At 36.2% G+C, this 17800-nt stretch overlaps 1 protein-coding gene across 3 annotated transcripts in view; it reads right to left on the bottom strand.

The window, feature by feature from the left end:
* Nucleotides 1-17800, bottom strand: part of FNIP1 (folliculin interacting protein 1) — a 145968-nt gene that overhangs the window by 82109 nt on the left and 46059 nt on the right. For all 3 annotated transcript variants that reach the window (XM_032336815.1, XM_032336812.1, XM_032336814.1), the window contains exon 2: nt 10944-11070. In XM_032336815.1, coding sequence (XP_032192706.1) covers nt 10944-11070 — 127 coding nt within the window. The remainder of the gene's footprint in view (nt 1-10943; nt 11071-17800) is intronic.

Below are 17800 nucleotides of genomic sequence, written 5' to 3'. Positions count from 1 at the left end.
TTTTAGCACTGTTGGTGAGAATGCCAACTGGTACATTCACTGTGGAAAATAGTACAGATGTTCCCCAAAGTTAAAATCAGAATTATCATTTGATCCAGTAACTCCACTACGAGTATTTAATTAAAAAAAAAAAACACACAAAAACAGCAATACGAAAAGATATATGCAATATATGCATCGCTATATTGATTGCAGTACTACTGTCAAACTATGGAAGCAGCCCAAGGGTCTAAAGGCCCACTGATCAATGAATGGATAAAGATATGTGTGTGTGTGTATGTGTGTGTGTGTGTGAGAGAGAGAGAGAGAGAGAGAGAGAGAGAGAGATGCAGTATTACTCAGCCATAAAAAAGAATGAAATCTTGCCATTTGCAACAACATAGATGGATCTAGAGAGTATAATGCTAAGTGAAATAAATCAGATAAAGATAAAATACCATATGATTTCACTGATGTGGGGAAATTAAGGAAAAAAAAAAGAATACAGAAAAAAAGAAAATTACAAAAAAAGACAAACCAAAACCAGACTCTAAACTATAGAACTGAGGGTCACCAGAAGGGAATTCAGGGGGTTTGGATGAAACAGATAAAGGGGATTAAAAGTATATTTATCACGATGAGGACTGAGTAATGTGTAAAATTGTTGAGTAACTATTTTGTACACTTGAAACTAATACAACACTGTATGTTAACTATATTGGAATTAAAATAAAATTTAAAAAAAAGAACCTCTAAGGATAGGGATCCAGAATCGTATTTTTAACAAGTGCCCCAGGTCTCTGTCATAACAAAGAAGATTCATTGGATGGGACCATTGTTAGGATTTCTTTCAACTCTAAACTATTCATTCTCATGACCTGAGAATTTTAGTTAGCTTTATTTTTCTGTGAACAGAACTAAATTTTAAAATAAAGGCAATGATACTGCCTAAGAACCTACAATTTGGCTGGTGCTACATTAAGGTCTACACACATTGCCTTCTTTTCCTGCACAATAATCCTTTACGGCCAGTATTATTATCACCAAAGTATGCATAGATTCGAAGTTGGAACTCTGTACCAACTTCTAACTGTAGGAGGAGTAAGTTCGAAGGATGTAATGTTTAGCATGGTGACTAGTTAACAGCACAAAAGCTGTCAAGAGGCTAGATCTTAAATGTTCTCATCACAGGGGTACCTGGGTAGCTCAGGTGGTTAAGCACTAGACCCTTGATTTCAGCTCAGGTCATGATCTTATTGGTTGTGGGATCAAGTCCTGAGTCAGCCTCCTCAGATTCTCTTTCTCCCTCTCCTTCTGCCCACCACCCCTCCCTGCTCTCTAAATCTCTGTCTCTCTAAAATAAATAAAGGTTCTCATCACACACACACAAAAAAATTAACTTTGTGATGTGACAGATGTGATCACTAACCTTATTATGTTAGTCCTTTTTTCATATATACATAGGTAAAATAACTACACTGTATACCTTAAATTCATTCACACAGTGTTATAGGTCTACTGTATTTCAGTAATGCTGGGGGGAAAAAGTTGGGACTATTGTACAGTATCTTATCTTCATAAAAAAGAGATTACTGTTTTAGGAACTGTTTCTTCATCCTCTTTGAATCACTGAGTTTCTCCCACCATAAACATTAATTATCTGATGTTATCATGATAACACAAAAACAGTAAGGGGACTTGGTGATTCAGTCAATTTAGCATCTGACTCTTGGTTTCAGCTCAGGTCGTGATCTTACAGGTTGTGAGATAGAGCCCCTCAGTGAGCACTGCATTTGGGGGGAGTCGGCCTGGGATTCTCTTCCTCTCACTCTGCACTGCCCCCCAACCTGTACTCTCTCGTGTGCATGTACACTCTCTAAAATAAATAAACTCAAAAATAAAACAACTAAGGTTCATCTCAAGTACTCTTCGACTTCCTTTTCTCACCTATTTAAAATTTACTCTTCTTATATTTTATAGGTTTTGTAAGGCAATTTAAATCCTTTGTGTGTAGTAGGGAATAAATCAGATGTAAATAAAACAACAAACAAAAACTACAAAAATAGATACAATTTTGGTAGTCATTGCAAATTAACCTCCATGGATACTACAAGCATTACTACTACCATTAAAATTTGAATTTTTGCCAGTCTAAAAGGAAAGAACTAAAATCTCAGTATAGTTTTCATTTTCATTTTCATTTCCTTTATTAAAAATGAGAATATGAATCCTATTAAATGTGTAATGGCCTCTGTATGTGAACTCTCTGCCCTGTCCTTCACCCCGTTTTCTAAGTGGTTCTTCTATCTAGATTCTAAGAACTCTTTATATAGAAAGATTACCACTTGGGGCTTATACACTGTAAAAACATTTTTCCAGGGTATTATTTTAAACTTTCCTTATGGTGGTGTTTTTGTTTCCTTGTTCCTTTGTTTTTATTTTGTTTACCACAAGAGTTTGTTAGGGGTTTTATGTTGGATTTTTGTTTGGTTTGACTGTCAAATTTACTTTATGGCTCTTGGATTTTTTTTTTTTTTTAAGATTTTATTTATTTGACAGACAGAGATCACAAGTAGGCAGAGAAGCAGGCAGAGAGAGAGAGAGAGGAGGAAGCAGGCTCCCTGCAGAACAGAGAGCCCGATGCGGGGCTCGATCCCAGAACCCTGGGATCATGACCCGAGCCGAAGGCAGAGGCTTTAACCCACTGAGCCACCCAGGCGCCCCTGGCTCTTGGATTTTAAATCGTAACTAGAAAGATCTTCTCCACAAATATAAAGGAACTCATTCATGTTTTCTTATGTAAAGTTGTAGCTTTAGTTTTTTACATTAATATGTCTAATATACTTGAGATATAAATGCAAATTTGTCTTTAAATAATTGTCTAATGACTCAGCACCATTTACTAGTCTTTGTATCTTGATCATACATAAATTCCTGTGTGGATGTAGATCTTTTGATTCTTTATTTTACTCCCCTTTTCTTTTTATGTGCCAGTAACACACTGTTTTAATTATTGAAATTTCACAGTATTTTTGCAAATCTGGTAGGGCTAGCTTCGTCCCCACTGTCTTTTTTCAGTTTTTCAACCACTTACTGTTCACTTTCTTCCATCTGAACTCCAGATTCTGCTATCTAGTTCCACATACTGCCCTTTACCAAAAACAAAATAATAAGAGTGCCATTTTGTATTGGGATTGTATTATTTTACAGAGCAACTTTGAAAGAATGGACATTAGGACAGGGAATATTACCCAAGAATATATTTGCCTTTCCCTTTGTGCAAGTAAGATTTTATGCACTTTTGAAAAAAAAAAAAAGAAGAAATATGTACTTTTGGAGACTTTTAAAGTTCTGAAAGCATAGTTTTTTTAAATTGCTGTTTCAAATGGAGTCCTAGCTTTCTTCATATTGTCTAATTGGAAGCTATAAGTATATATGGAGCTTACTGATTCCTGTATATTAACTTAAACACAGGTCCAATTACCAAAATCCAATGTTCCAAATTTGATATCGTAATTAAGACTCAACAATTAGCACTTGTACAATGCTTCATAGTGTACAAAATTCTATATACAACTGATATACAAGTTTGTACTTGTGTGTAATGAATGAAGGCTGAAGCATGAAAATGACCATATAACTTCACTGAGAGCCCATGAAATAGCATTACATTATCATGAAAACAAAAACAATGCCCAAGATAAGGATACTATTAGGTGATCGAATCACACAGTACACATTTGACTAACATCATTCTTCAAAGAAACGACATCTCAGTAATTTTTACATTTCAGCTATAAAATGAATAAGGTCTCAGGACTGAATGTAAAAAAATAAAAAAATACATTTTTACAAACAGGGGAAGTTACTTTATTAAAATCACTGAATGTATTCAATTTAATCAGGTTTTACAGTTCAGCAGTCATTTTTCATTAATATAATAGAGCTGGAATATACATGCTCTGAAAAGCTATACAGTGATCAATATAATTTTATTTTAGCATTATAGGACAATATTTAGGCACGCAAAGTACTTCCTTTCTTCTTAAGTTCAATTAGCCAACATACAGTACATTATTAGTTTTTGATGTAGTGTTCAGTGATTCATTAGTTGTACGTAATACCCAGTAATTTCTGACACAAAATCTAAGCATTCATGTAATTCACCAGTCATAGAAGTTAAAATGTAAAACACAGAGCTCCTCATTTCGTCCCCAAACCCATTAAATATACTCTAAATATACAGTATTTTCCTTGCAAGGAAATACAGAAAGGATCTCTTTATCCTTATAAGGTACTATCATGCTCTTCGTAGAGAATTCTTTGGTTCAACAGAACCCAGATTATGAATCAGTGTGCCACAGTGAAAATACTACCAACCTTCCCCCTCCCATCCCAGATTTTAAAATACTCAATAAAGTGAATTATTATCATCTATCCTCTTTATAAAGAAAATTATCTTTCATCTGTCTTATTTAAATAGATCTCATTAAGTATTTTTACAATGGTCATTTCTTAACGCTGATGTACCTTGAAATGAAATATACTTTCAAATAAAAATTGTTTTCGAACATATTCCTAAAATTCAGATTCAGGCTACTATTAAACTGTCTAAGACTCTTACAGCTGTTTTCAAATTAGAAAATGTTAATTTCTTTTTGATAAGAGGAACAGAGTGAAGCCATCTGCTATGACTTATTATAAACCTTAGTTCTCCATTTATAATTTATGATATTACTTTCTCAACTTTAGGATAAAACATTTCTCAATAAAATTTTTGGTGAAATACATGGCCAAATTCATATTTATAATCCTTATTTTCTCTGGTAAGATTATTTTAAACTAAGAGCAAGGACACAAAAATGACTTCAATATTTATCACATCAAAATAGAATGTTGCTCTGCAAAGACAAAGGTGAAATGATTTACCTTTGTCCAATAAACTGCTAAGTCTAAACTATCTTATTATGCACAAACTCAAAATATTGTGTAAAAAGTAAAAAAATTATCATTTACATCACACGGTCCTTCTTTGCCTATACAAAACCCACATGATCTGATTTTCCAAGATTATTTTAATAGTAAAGGAGATTTTTAAAAAATCACTTACAGATTCAAACAGCTTGCAATTTGGAAGAAACATGAGTATTTCAATGTGATTCACTGTGTTCAAAAGGAATATATGACGTCTTCATAGAAGTATTTACAGGATTTTGATAATACCCTTCCTAACTGAAACTGATGAAAGTATATCCACCTTAGTTTTCTGAACTGCACAGTGCCACATGCTGAGGCACTGTGGAGTTTAGAAAACTAAGGTGAGTAACAGACAAATTTTTTACTTTGTCTTTTTTTCCAATCTAATAATGAAAGCACATAAAAAACAGCTATGCTATAGAAGTCTATGAAAGACTATGAACCAAGGATTATGAGAATTCTGATACAGGAGAAAAGGAATAGAAGAATCAAAAAAGATTCCTAAAATTCTGATAAAACAAACCTTGAAAGCAAATAAATCTTCATCTAGGGAGATGGCACACAAGGATGAGGACATATAAAAAAGACTGAAGGTATTCAACACTGTTTGATTTCTAGTTACCAATGAATCTAGAGAACATTTTTTGTTTTAAGATTTTATTTATTTTATTTTTTTGTCAGAGAGAGACACAGCGAGAGAGGGAACAAAAGCAGGGGGAGTGGGAGAGGGAGAACAGGCTTCTTGTGGAGCAGGGAGCCTGACATGTGGCTTGATCCTAGGGCCCCAGAGTCATGATTCCCAAGCTGAAGGCAGACGCTTAATGACTGAGCCACCTAGGTGCCCCTACAGAACAATTCTTTAAAAAAAAGTAGTAGACTTACAGGAAAATTTCAGAGGACTGAGGAATGAGTGGGTGATAACGAGATTAGAGCCAGAAGACAGATTAATGCTGAAACACAGAGAGTCAGAGAAAAGACTAAGAGAAATGGAGAAGACCAAGCAGAGACATTAAGGAGAGAACAAGAGACAGAACAGTCAGATAGCCTGAGAGATAGTGAAGCAGACAGACCGAAAGGTAACAACAGATGCTGAGAAGGAAGAGTGAGAAGAACAGAGTCAGAGACAGAAAAAGACAAAACACATAAGAAAGAGAAAGTAAAAGTATAATCACTTCATTGGTGTTGGGAAAAGAGGCTGTGTGAAGGTCTACAGACAAAGAAAAAAAAAGCTAACTGAAAGGGAAAAAGGAAGACATCAGCAAGAGGGAAGACCAATGTGACTAATGAAGCATCATTCCAGAAAAGGTGGGGAGGAAGGGTTCAAGAAATAGTATGAGTCAAGACTCACAAGGTTGTTTAAAATAAAAAGTAAGAATGCTGAGGGGCACCTGGGTGGCTCAGTGGGTTAAGCATCTGCCTTTGGCTAAGGTCATGGCCTCAAGGTCCTGGAATTGAGCCCCAAATCAGGCTCCCTTCTCAGTGGGGAGTCTGTTTCTCCCTCTCCCTTGCCTGTCCCCCCTGCTTATGTTCTCTTTCTCTCTCACATACTCTCTTAAATAAAATCGTTTTTAAAAAAGTAAAAATGCTGAAAAAACACACAATAAATAAATATTTCAAAAAAAAGCAGTATTTATCAATCAATATCAACCTCAGCTTCAGTGTAGTTCTGCTGAGCTATCATCAGTCTAAATGCAAAGAAGATATGCTCATTACATTTGTAGCCTTAGATTTCAACTGTCTACTTAACCATCCACAATTCTGTGATTGTGTGGCTACCTCATCATTCAGCTAATCAAAGTTAAGTGCTGTATTCAGCAAACACTTCCTTCCCCCTTATCCCCCAAATCCAGCCATTCTTCATATAGCAGCAAAAGTGGTTTTCCCCCCTGTATCTTTAAAACTGAGATATATATTAGTTTCAGGATTACAACATAATGATTTGATGTTTTTGTTTTTGTTTTTTTAAAGATTTTTATTTATTTATTTGAGAGAGAGAGAGCATGAGAGGGGAGGTCAGAGGGACAAGCAGACTCCCGATGGAGCTGGGAGCCCGATGTGGGACTCGATCCGGGGACTCCAGGACCATGACCTGAGCGGAAGGCAGTCGCCTAACCAACTGAGCCACCCAGGCACCCCTGATTTGATGTTTTTATATGCTGCAAAATGACCTCCATAATAAATCTAGTTAACATCTATCACTATACAGTTACATATTTTTTCTTGTGATAACTTTTACTCTTTCAGCAACTTTCAAATATACAATATAGCATTTTAAATTATAATCACCATTCTGTACATTACATCCCCATGACTTATTTTAAAACTGAGAGTTTGTACCTTTTGACACATTTCACCTATTTTGCTTACTTCCCAGCCTCTCCCTTTGGCAACCACCACCTATCAGCCATAGCTATGACTTTAACTGTTTTTGGATTCCACATATAAGTCAGATCATTAAGTATTCATCTTTCTATGAGTTATTCCACTTAGCCTAATGCCTTCAAGTTTTATCCATGTTGTTACAAATGGCAAGAGTTCCTTCCTTTTTATGGCTGAAGACTACTTGATTGTATACACACACACATTTTCTTTATCCATTCATCCACTGATAGAACTGGTTGCTTTCATGTCTTGACTATTGTAAATAATGCTGCAATAAACATGGGGATTGCATTTATCTTTTCAAGTGTTTTCATTTTCTGCGGATAAATATCTAAAAATGGAACTGCTGGATCACACGGTAGTTCTGTTTTTAATTTTTGAAGATCCCCCATACTGTTTTCCATAGTGACTGCATAAATTTATATTCCCAAAAACCAGGCACAAGGATTCCTTTTCACTATACCCTCAACAACACTTGTTATTTCTTGTCTTTTTAATAATAGCCATTCTGGCAGGTGTGTGGTGATATCTCATTGTGGTTTTGATTGGCATTTCCCTGATGACTGGTGATGTTGAGCATTTTTTCATGTACTATTGGCTACTCGTATGTCTTTTTTGGAAAAATGTCTATACAAAATCTTCTGTCCATTTTTTTTAAAGATTTTATTTATTTATTTAACAGACAGAGATTACAAGTAGGCAGAGAGGCAGGCAGAGAGAGCGGAGGAAGCAAGCTCCCCGCTGAGCAGAGAGCCTGATGTGGAGCTCGACCCCAGGACCCTGGGATCATGACCTGAGCTGAAGACAGAGGCTTAACCCACTGAGCCACCCAGGAGCCCCTGTTCTGTCCATTTTTTAATTGCACTTTTTTGTTTTGTTTTGCTATTGAGTTTTTTAAAATATTTATTTATTTATTTGAGAGAAAGAGAAAATGAGAGAGACCATGCACAGGGGCAGAGGCAGAGGGAACAGCAGACCCCTACTGAGCAGGGACCCTGGGATCATGACCTGAGCCAAAGGCAGCGGCTTAACCAACTGAGCCACCCAAGCACTGCTCCTACTGAGTTCTTTATATGTTTTGGATATTAAACCCTTATTGGATATGTGCTTAGTAAATACTTTCTCCCACGAATAGTTACAAACCATGTTTTCTTCTAGGAATTTTATGCTTTCAGGTCTTATGCTCAAGTCTTTAATTAATTTAGAGTCAGTTTTTGTGTATGGTGTTAAGACAGTGGTCTAATTTCATTCTTTTATATGTGACTGTCCAGTTTTCCCAACATTTATTGGAAGAGACTATCCTTTCTCCATTATATAGAATAACTGATCGTATATGCATGGGTTTATTCCTGGGCTCTCTACCAAACTGATTTTTTGAAATGTAAAAAGATCCCTTCAGTAGCTTCCTTCTGTATTTAAGATATAATCTAAACTTTTAACCCAGAGACCGATAAGGCTCTAATTCTGACTCCTGCTCGCTCTCTCTCTCTCCAACTGCATCTCTAGCTACTTTTATACTACTATCAGTCCATCAGACTGGTGTTCTTCTAGTTGTTTCAGTTCACCAAGCTTCTAAGTCACTTTGAAGACTACATATGCAGGTCCTGCTACCAGGAATACTCATCCCCTATTCCATTCTTTCTGCTTCTTCAGAGCTCAGCTTGAATTTCACTTCCTCAATGAAAACTTCCTTAATATCCCTTCATCCAAACTGAAGAAAACTGGGCTCCTTCCTATGGAATCTCATAAGCATTCTGTGTGCTTCATTCATAGCATTTAATCATAATTTGGTATTATTTATTGGTGTACTTTTTTGTTCAATGTCTAACTCCCCTAGAAGGGTACCCTATTGTAGGCACCAAGAGGACAGAGACAGCTAAGTCTCCAAGTGCCTTGTAACAACACTTTAAGAACATTCTGCCCTTTTTTTTTTTTAAGATTTTATTTATTTATGTATTTGACAGAGATCACAAGTAGGCAGAGAGGCAGGCAGAGAGAGAGAGGAAGGGAAGCAGGCTCCCTGGTGAGCAGAGAGCCCGATGTGGGACTCGATCCCAGGACCCCGGGATCATGATCCGAGCCAAAGGCAGAGGCTTTAACCCACTGAGCCACCCAGGCACCCCAAGAACATTCTGCTTTTTGATAAAAGAGTGAAAAAAAATATCCAAAGAATGGCTAAGAAATCTAAACAAAGTACCATCTCCAGAAAACCGAGCAATGTGTTAGTAATCAGAAGGAACATTATAAAACTTGGCAATCAAATTAACTCAAAAATTAGTCAAGTTCCTATTATATACCACTGTAGTGGATGCTGAGGATGCAGTTACAAACAACAGTCTATGCCCAATATATCAAAATTGTTTAAGAACACAAAACCTCAAATATAAACTCCTAAAGTCTCAAAAAATAAATACTTGTTGGCTTTAACAGACAATTCTATTGGTGGGAACAGCTCTCCCAAAGTATTCTGTTTTCAGTTGTTTACCAAAATGTTAGTGAAAATTATTAATTTAGTGAAAGGGAGAAATCACTATTCCAAGCTTCAATTTCCAAATTAGAGATCTAGGGGAATGAGTCTTTATGCCAGAAAATTTAATAAGTAGCAGCAGCAAAGATAATGACAGTCACATGGGTTTTTGTGAAAGTTAGTAAAGGGAAACCTAACTAAAATGGAGTCTGGAGGTTCTGCAGGAGTTAGCTCTCATGCCCTACCACTTGCAGCTAATAGCAGACCCAACAGGAAGAGACAGACTTGACCTTACAAGGACTTGAACTTGCATGTAGATACTACTCTACTAGTTTGGCTGAAGAACAGATGCTTTTTTATTCCCCCATGTACCCTCGCCTTCAGCAGCTCTACCAATGAGAAGCCAAGATACTTCAAACTCCTCAGTTTACGCCAATGAACTTTTAGTTCCTACCAGCCTACCCAACTTACCCTTTTTCTCCTTAAAAAAAGCACATCTCTCCTTTGCTCTTTCTTTCTGACTTGTCTATGATTTTGTTTTGCCTTACTTTGTCTGACCAGGACTATAGGTTTTTTAATTCCCAAATAAACCCATCTTTGGCTGGCAAAATAACTGGCATGTCTATTTTTAAGGTTTAACATTTCCTTGGACAACCAAGTTAATGTCCATGTACTACTGCTAAACTAGTCATAATATATTTCAAAATACGACACTGAGAGTTAACAAAATAGAGGCTCTTTTTACACTGTAGAGCAGGGGGACTAAGGGCAAAAGATTTAACTTGCTTTGCTCCTTCAGACAAATAATTTCATCTCTCCGGGTCACACTTTGTAGAACTGTGAGATGACAGGTTTGGACCATATCCTCTATAAGAATTCCTGGACTTCCAGTAATATCTCACAATACAATTATGTGGGAAAATAAATATGAAACTAAAATGCTCCCTGGTGCTAGAAAGATAACAAATAAAACAAGTATTTTTCCTTTAAGAAATATTCAAAATCAAGGCTCTAAATTTTACAAACATGATAAAGATGTTTTGTACTGAACAAGTGTGCCATAATTGAAATTTTACTCATACTTTCTTGCATTAAAATATCTGACATTAAATTTCAACCAGTCAATAATGATGCTCACCGATACTGATATGTCCTCGTTTTTTCTCTTAACACTGGAGTCAAACAAGACATTTCTTCCCCGTCTTTCACAGTCTTGATATACAATCAGTCGAATTTGACTTGGATCAAACTCTGGCAAAGGCCAACTTTAAAGAAAAATAAAGGCCCATTAGTTACTCTAGTAAATATTCTACATAAATTCCTAGAAATAAAACCTAATAAAATAAAACCCTAAGTTGTATTACTGCTAAAGAATATACGGAAGTACTTTTTATAAAATATCACCATTTAGGACTAAAAATTCATATAGCAATGACAAGTTAAAAAGTAAAAATAAAAGTTGTAGCAAGTGTACACAATATAGTCAACCCATTTGAATCTAAAAATGGTTAACCTAATAAAAATATGTGACTATAGTTAATACAATGAAAATACACATTGCTTCATGGCATGAACCCAGATGGAATAATATTAATCCATATTTTTAGACAGTTTTGATTCTTTATATAGAAACATAAAAAAGAAACAGCTTTCAGATTAAATTATAGCAGCTAAAGTATTTATAAAACAAAAACAAGTAAAAGAAAAAAGTGATGAATGACTAAATGCAGTGGAAATTCTCACATAAAGCTGGTGTGAGTAAAAACTGGCTCACTCTTCTTAGAGAATAGTTTTTTAAATCTATATAATAAATAGACAAAATCTAATATAGCTGATTTTTAAGTTGTATTTTTAATATATTTAATTATATATATTAATATTTTAAAATATATTTTAATATATTTTTTAAGTTATCCATTCCATTCCATTGTATCAGAATCTTCACAGAAGTACTGTTACAGACACAATACAAATGGTTCATCAACAGTAGAATGGATAAACATGTTATGGTATATTCAGACTACAAATATATATATTCAGACGTAACAAATATAATGAATGAACTTCAACTATACACAAAAATACAGACTGACCCTGACCAAAAGAAATCTGACAACGATATACTCTCACATACACAAGACGCATACGCACCCAGAGTTACTATATTTTTCCACTTATACAAAAGTTTAAACCAGGTAACGTTTAAGGCTGAGATATATATTTAGTTTTTAAAGCTATAAGGAAAACAAAGGAACAAAAAATGGTTTCAAAAGTCTGAAGAGTGGTTACCTCTCGGGATAATGTTGGGGATGATGACGGCAAAATCAAGAAGGAACACAAGAGGTAGACCAGGGCTCTGACTATGTTCTATTTGTAGCCTGGACAATGCTTAACCTCAATACTCACTTCGGAAGTCAAAACAAGCCACTGAATTTGTTTTACGTATTTTTACTTAGGCATTCTTTGTCACAATAAAAAAAATTAATGAAGTGACTACGATCAGGGAGAGAAAGAGAAAACAAAGAACTGTATGGTGAAGACACTAACCTAGTGAGCTGAGCACACTACAACTGATGTAACAGGTGTTAAAATAGGAGAACAGCCATTCCAGGAGCTCTTTGCTGTTAGTTATATCAGGCTAAATGGTCAATTACTCACAATCCATCAGTTACAACTCTTGGTTGGGTTCCTCCACCTACTTAAGAGAATCTTTTTTTTTTTTTTAAGATTTTATCTATTTATTTGACAGAGAGAGAGAGAGAGATCATAAGTAGGCAGAGAGAGAGAGGAAAGCAGACTCCCCACGGAGCAGAAAGCCTCATGTGGGGCTCGATCCCGGGACCCTGAGACAATGACCTGAGCCGAAGGCAGTGGCTTAACCCACTGAGCCAACCAGACGCCTCTCCTTAAGAGAATCTTAACTTTAACTTCATCACTGCATCGTAAGTGACCCTAATTCGCAACATAAAACATCTTCATTCCAAATTCTTTTTTTTTTTTTTAAGATTTTATTTATTTATTTGACAGAGAGAAATCACAAGTAGACGGAGAGGCAGGCAGAGAGAGAAAGGGAAGCAGGCTCCCTGCTGAGCAGAGAGCCTGATGCGGGACTCGATCCCAGGACCCTGAGATCATGACCTGAGCCGAAGGCAGCGGCTTAACCCACTGAGCCACCCAGGCGCCCCTTCATTCCAAATTCTTGAGAGTAATTAGAATTTTAGTTGTCTCCTGTCTAATCCTTAGTAAATGTCTGTGTCAGGAAGTGATTTACTAAACTGTAGCTAACTGTTGTGTGAAGGAAACTATAAAAGAACACACCAACAGAAAATGAAAATCAAAGAGGTCTTAAGGAAACTAGAAAGAAGAGCATTTTAGAGAGGAAGAAATACCATGGCAGTCACTGAAAGCATCCACTAGCTTCTATGATTTCAAAGAAATCACTGGTGACCATGGCAAGGACACTTCTAAGGAATAAAAAGTACAACAGGTCAGACTGCAGAGAAAAGAAGAGAGAAATAGTGAATTTGAGACAAGTGTCAAGGAAAGAAAGAAAGAAAAGGAATCATGGAGTGACAGCTATTTTGCTATTAAAAAAGACCATCTGAACATATTTACATAACGATGACAAAGATTATGAAGGAGAAGGGAGATGGTGACTGACAAAGCACAGGCTCTGAAGAAGTGGAATTGGATAGGTATAAAGTACAGGTGAAAGGATTAATTTCAAAGAGAAGAAAGGGTAATTCCTGCACTAGGATAGAAAGAGGCAAAGAAGGACACGGATACAGAAAGAACTGTAGATATTAAGGTAAAATGCTAAGAAAATTCATGCTAAGAGCTCTATTTTCTTTGGAAAGTAGATGAAGAGAAATAAAGGAAAGGCTGTGAAATGTGGGAAAGCAGAGAGTGAAAATGAGAACAGTGATATGGGGAAAATATACGCTGACAAGGAAACATAAGGTTTCTTGGCAATGCTGGAAGTCTACATGTTTAAGACTATGAATATGTACCAGCCAAAACTACACAGTTGGGTCATTTTCTCTAGCAAACACTCCTCTTCAATTTGGAAGAGACAGAGCCAATGTAAGGAGTTTGATAGGGAAATAAGACAAAAGCAAAGGGGAGCCTTGGAAATAGAGCAAAAGACAAAAATATAGGTGGAACAAAGGACAGGAGAATCTACACTATTCAGATAAAGTGTGGAGGGGGAAGCTAACAGATGGGAAGACAATGGGGGGGTCAAAGTGCTGAAATAACATCAAGAGCTATAGTGGGAAGGCAGAGAAGTAAGATTTTATTTAGAGGCAGAATAGCTCCCTCTTTCATTCATTCAATAAAGATAGTGCCTACCATGTAGGAAGTACTGGTTAGGGCGAGGTAAGTAAAAACCTGCTTTGGAAGCAAGAAACAGTAGTACTAAAGTAAAGAAATAGACAGACATGATAATTTCAGGTAAGCAGCTGATGAACTAAAGAAACCGAAATAGAGAATCAATAAGCTGTGACAGATGTGGTAGTTAAGAGGACGGTGTGTGAATCAGCAAGGTATACTCATTTTTGTAAGTGACTATACAGGCAAAATTTTCTGAAAACAAGGAAAACTTAGGCTTTGCTGGATGTGAGGTATTCCAAAAGACCTTGAATAAGTAGTGGCCGCCATCTCATTTATCCAACCCCCTGGGATCTCCACAACACACAAAGAGTAACAGCTAAATTCCTCTGTACAGATGCAGAAATATTCATAATCTCCCAGGCTTACTTCACATTACCCGTAATATCAACATAGTCATCTTCTCAAAGGTGCAAAGACACACCAATTCCACAGTTCCACGCCCTTGTGCAAGCTACTACTTCTACCTGAAATACCCTCAATCACCTTGGCAAAACTCCCATTTTTTTTAAAGATTTTATTTATTTATTTGACAGTCAGAGATCACAAGTAGGCAGAGAGGCAGACAGAGAGAAAGAGAGAGGGGAAGAAGCAGGCTCCCTGCTGAGCAGAAAGCCCGATGTGGGGCTCGATCCCAGGACCCTGGGATCATGACCTGAGCCAAAGGCAAAGGCTTTAACCCACTGAGCCACCCAGGCGCCCCTCTCCCATTCATTTTTAAAGATCTGTTTTAAATCTCATCTCCATGGAAGGCTTTACTAATTCTTCCAGCAGTTAGTTGCTGACTTCTGAGATTACACTTACTTTAGGTTATAAATCTAATAGTAATTTTCACACTGTACTTTATCTGTTTACACACAGTTTCCTCCACTAGAAAGAAAAGCTCCCTATAGCCAAAGTTCACTCATCTTTGAATTCCTGGATCTGAGCACATTAAATAAGTAAAAATACATAAGCCCAAGTAAAGGTTAACACTACAGGAACGAAATAAATTATTTTATGAGTACATAAATTGAATTATCATAGTCCACAATCTGGGGGGGGAAAAAAAGCTAAAAAGGCATGTCTATCAACTGAAGAATAAATTTTAAGAAGTGGTATAAAAATGTCATAAAGCCATAAAATATTATATGACTATGATGAGAAGGATATAAACTACAGTATGGATGAACCCTGACAACGTAACACTAAGTGAAAAAAGCCAGACACAAAAGACCACATTACCATATGACCCCATTTATATGATCTATCCAGAATTAACAAAATCACTGTAACAGAAAGTAAATTAGTGGCTGCTCAAGAGGGGGAGGGGGAGTAGAGAGAGCATTTACAGCAATATTAATGGGGTTTCTTTTAGAGGTCATAAAATGCTCTGGAATTAGGTTGTGGTGATGGTTATACAATTTTGTGACTATACTGAAAAACCGCTAAATTGCACACTTTAAAAGGGTGAATTTTATAGTAGGGGAAATACATCTCAACAATAATAAAAAAGTTAGGACACTTTTCTCCCAAACTCACAAGTATTCTCTGTTAATTCAAAATAAGACTGTATGTAAATGCTAAACTATAAAGCTTCTACAAATTAATGTAGAAATCTCTGCAACCTGGTGGTACACAAAGATTTCTTAAACAAGACCCAAGTTACCAAGTATGAAAGAAAAAACGGATACATTTGACTACATCAAGATTTAAAACCTGCATCTCAAAAGAGATAGTAAAAAAAAAAAAAAAAGGCCAGCCATAAACTAGAAGAAATTATTTGAAATGTGGGTAACTGACAAGAGGATTTGTAAACAGCCTGTACAGAGAACTCCCACAAGGCAATAAAAGAATACAATTTTAAAATGGGATTAAAAGACTGCAGCATTCCACATAAGGATATATGTGAATGATGAATGATGAATGAATGAAAGCACATGGAAAAGATGCTATCACTATCAGTCATTAGAGAAATGCAAACTAAAACACTCCTGCAACCACTAAAATAACTAAAATTAAAAGAATACACCAGGGTGCCTGGGTGGCTCAGTGGGTTAAGCCTCTGCCTTCAGCTCAGGTCATGATCTCAGGGTCCTGGGATCGAGCCCCACATCGGGCTCTCTGCACAGTGGGGAACCTGCTTCCTCCTCTCTCTCTGCCTGCCTCTCTGCGTACTTGTGCTCTCTCTCTCTGTTGAATAAATAAAATCTTTAAAAAAAAATTAAAAAAATAAATAAAAATAAAAGAATAACACCAGTTGATGGTAAAAATATGAAGCTCTTGGAATTCTCATACATTGCTGGTAGGAGTTTGAAAGGAATATAACCATACTGTAAAATTATCTGGCAGCTATGGCCCAGAAATTATTCTCATAAGGCATTTCATAACAGAAATAAAAATATATATTCACAGAAATGTCCTCTCCAGCTTTATTCATAATAGAAAAAAAAAATGGGATGAGCTTAAATGACCATTAATGGGAGAATGGATAAACAATACTATATACACTCCTACAATGAAATACACCTAAAAATAACAAGGAATGAAAAAAAAAAAATAACAAGGAATGAACCACTGAAAACACAGTAACAAAGATGAACTATAAAATACTGTTGAGTGAGAAAATCCTCACACAGAAGCATACCTATTGGTAATTTCATGTATATGTAGTTCTAGAACAGGTAAAATTCATGCAGGCTGATAGAAATCAAAACAGTGGTTGGCCAGATGTGGAGGATGAGGGGAATGGATTAGAAAAGTATATGAAGGAACTTTGTGGGGTAAATGAAATATTCTAGATCTTCATTGAGGTTCCAGTGAAACAGGTGTATGTATACATTTTTCAAAATTCAACAAATTGTACACTTAGGGCTGTGCATTTTATGTGAATTGTTCAACTTTTAAAAAAGGAGAGAATTTAAAAATAATACAAATAAATTTAAAAATTAAAAAGAAGAAGACTACAGGAAAAAAAATAACACTATATGTAACCAAACTATGTATTTACATTACAGACATCTCATTTAAACAGATATATTAAACATTTACCACATTCAAAGCACAATGCCAGCTGCTGGGAATATTTCTGTTATCACATTCTTTATCTATATATTCTTTTGCTGACTTCAAAGCATTTATTCAGGGATGCTTGGGCGGCTCAGTTGTTAAGCATTTGCCTTCAACTCAGATCATAATCCCAGGGTCCTGGAATCGAGCCCTGCGTCAGGCTCCCTGCTCGGCGGGAAGCCTGCATCTCCCTCTCCCACTCCCCCTGCTTATGTTCCCTCTCTCGCTGTGTCTCTGTCAAATAAATAAATAAAGTCTTAAAAAAAAAAAAAAGCACTTATTCAGCATGAAAACAAGACTACAATGAGAAGACTGAATCTAACAGAAAAATAATCAATTTACTAATGTGATATTGTCTATGACCACCAAGGCACACTTACAATCTAGACAGGAGGTTTGCACAGGGAGTTCGGTGAGGACTCACTAAAGAGTAATAATAAATGATACGGGGGCACGTGGGTGGCTCAGTGGGTTAAAGCCTCTGCCTTCGGCTCAGGTCATGATCCCAGGGTCCTGGGTTTGAGTCCTGCATGCACTCCCCCTGCTCTGCGGGGAGCC

This window comes from Mustela erminea, chromosome 3 (genome assembly GCF_009829155.1).
Source record: "Mustela erminea isolate mMusErm1 chromosome 3, mMusErm1.Pri, whole genome shotgun sequence".
Taxonomy (NCBI): Eukaryota; Metazoa; Chordata; class Mammalia; order Carnivora; family Mustelidae; genus Mustela; species Mustela erminea.
The sequence above is the reverse complement of the archived record's forward strand: the minus strand, read 5'-3'. Positions and strand labels throughout refer to the sequence as shown.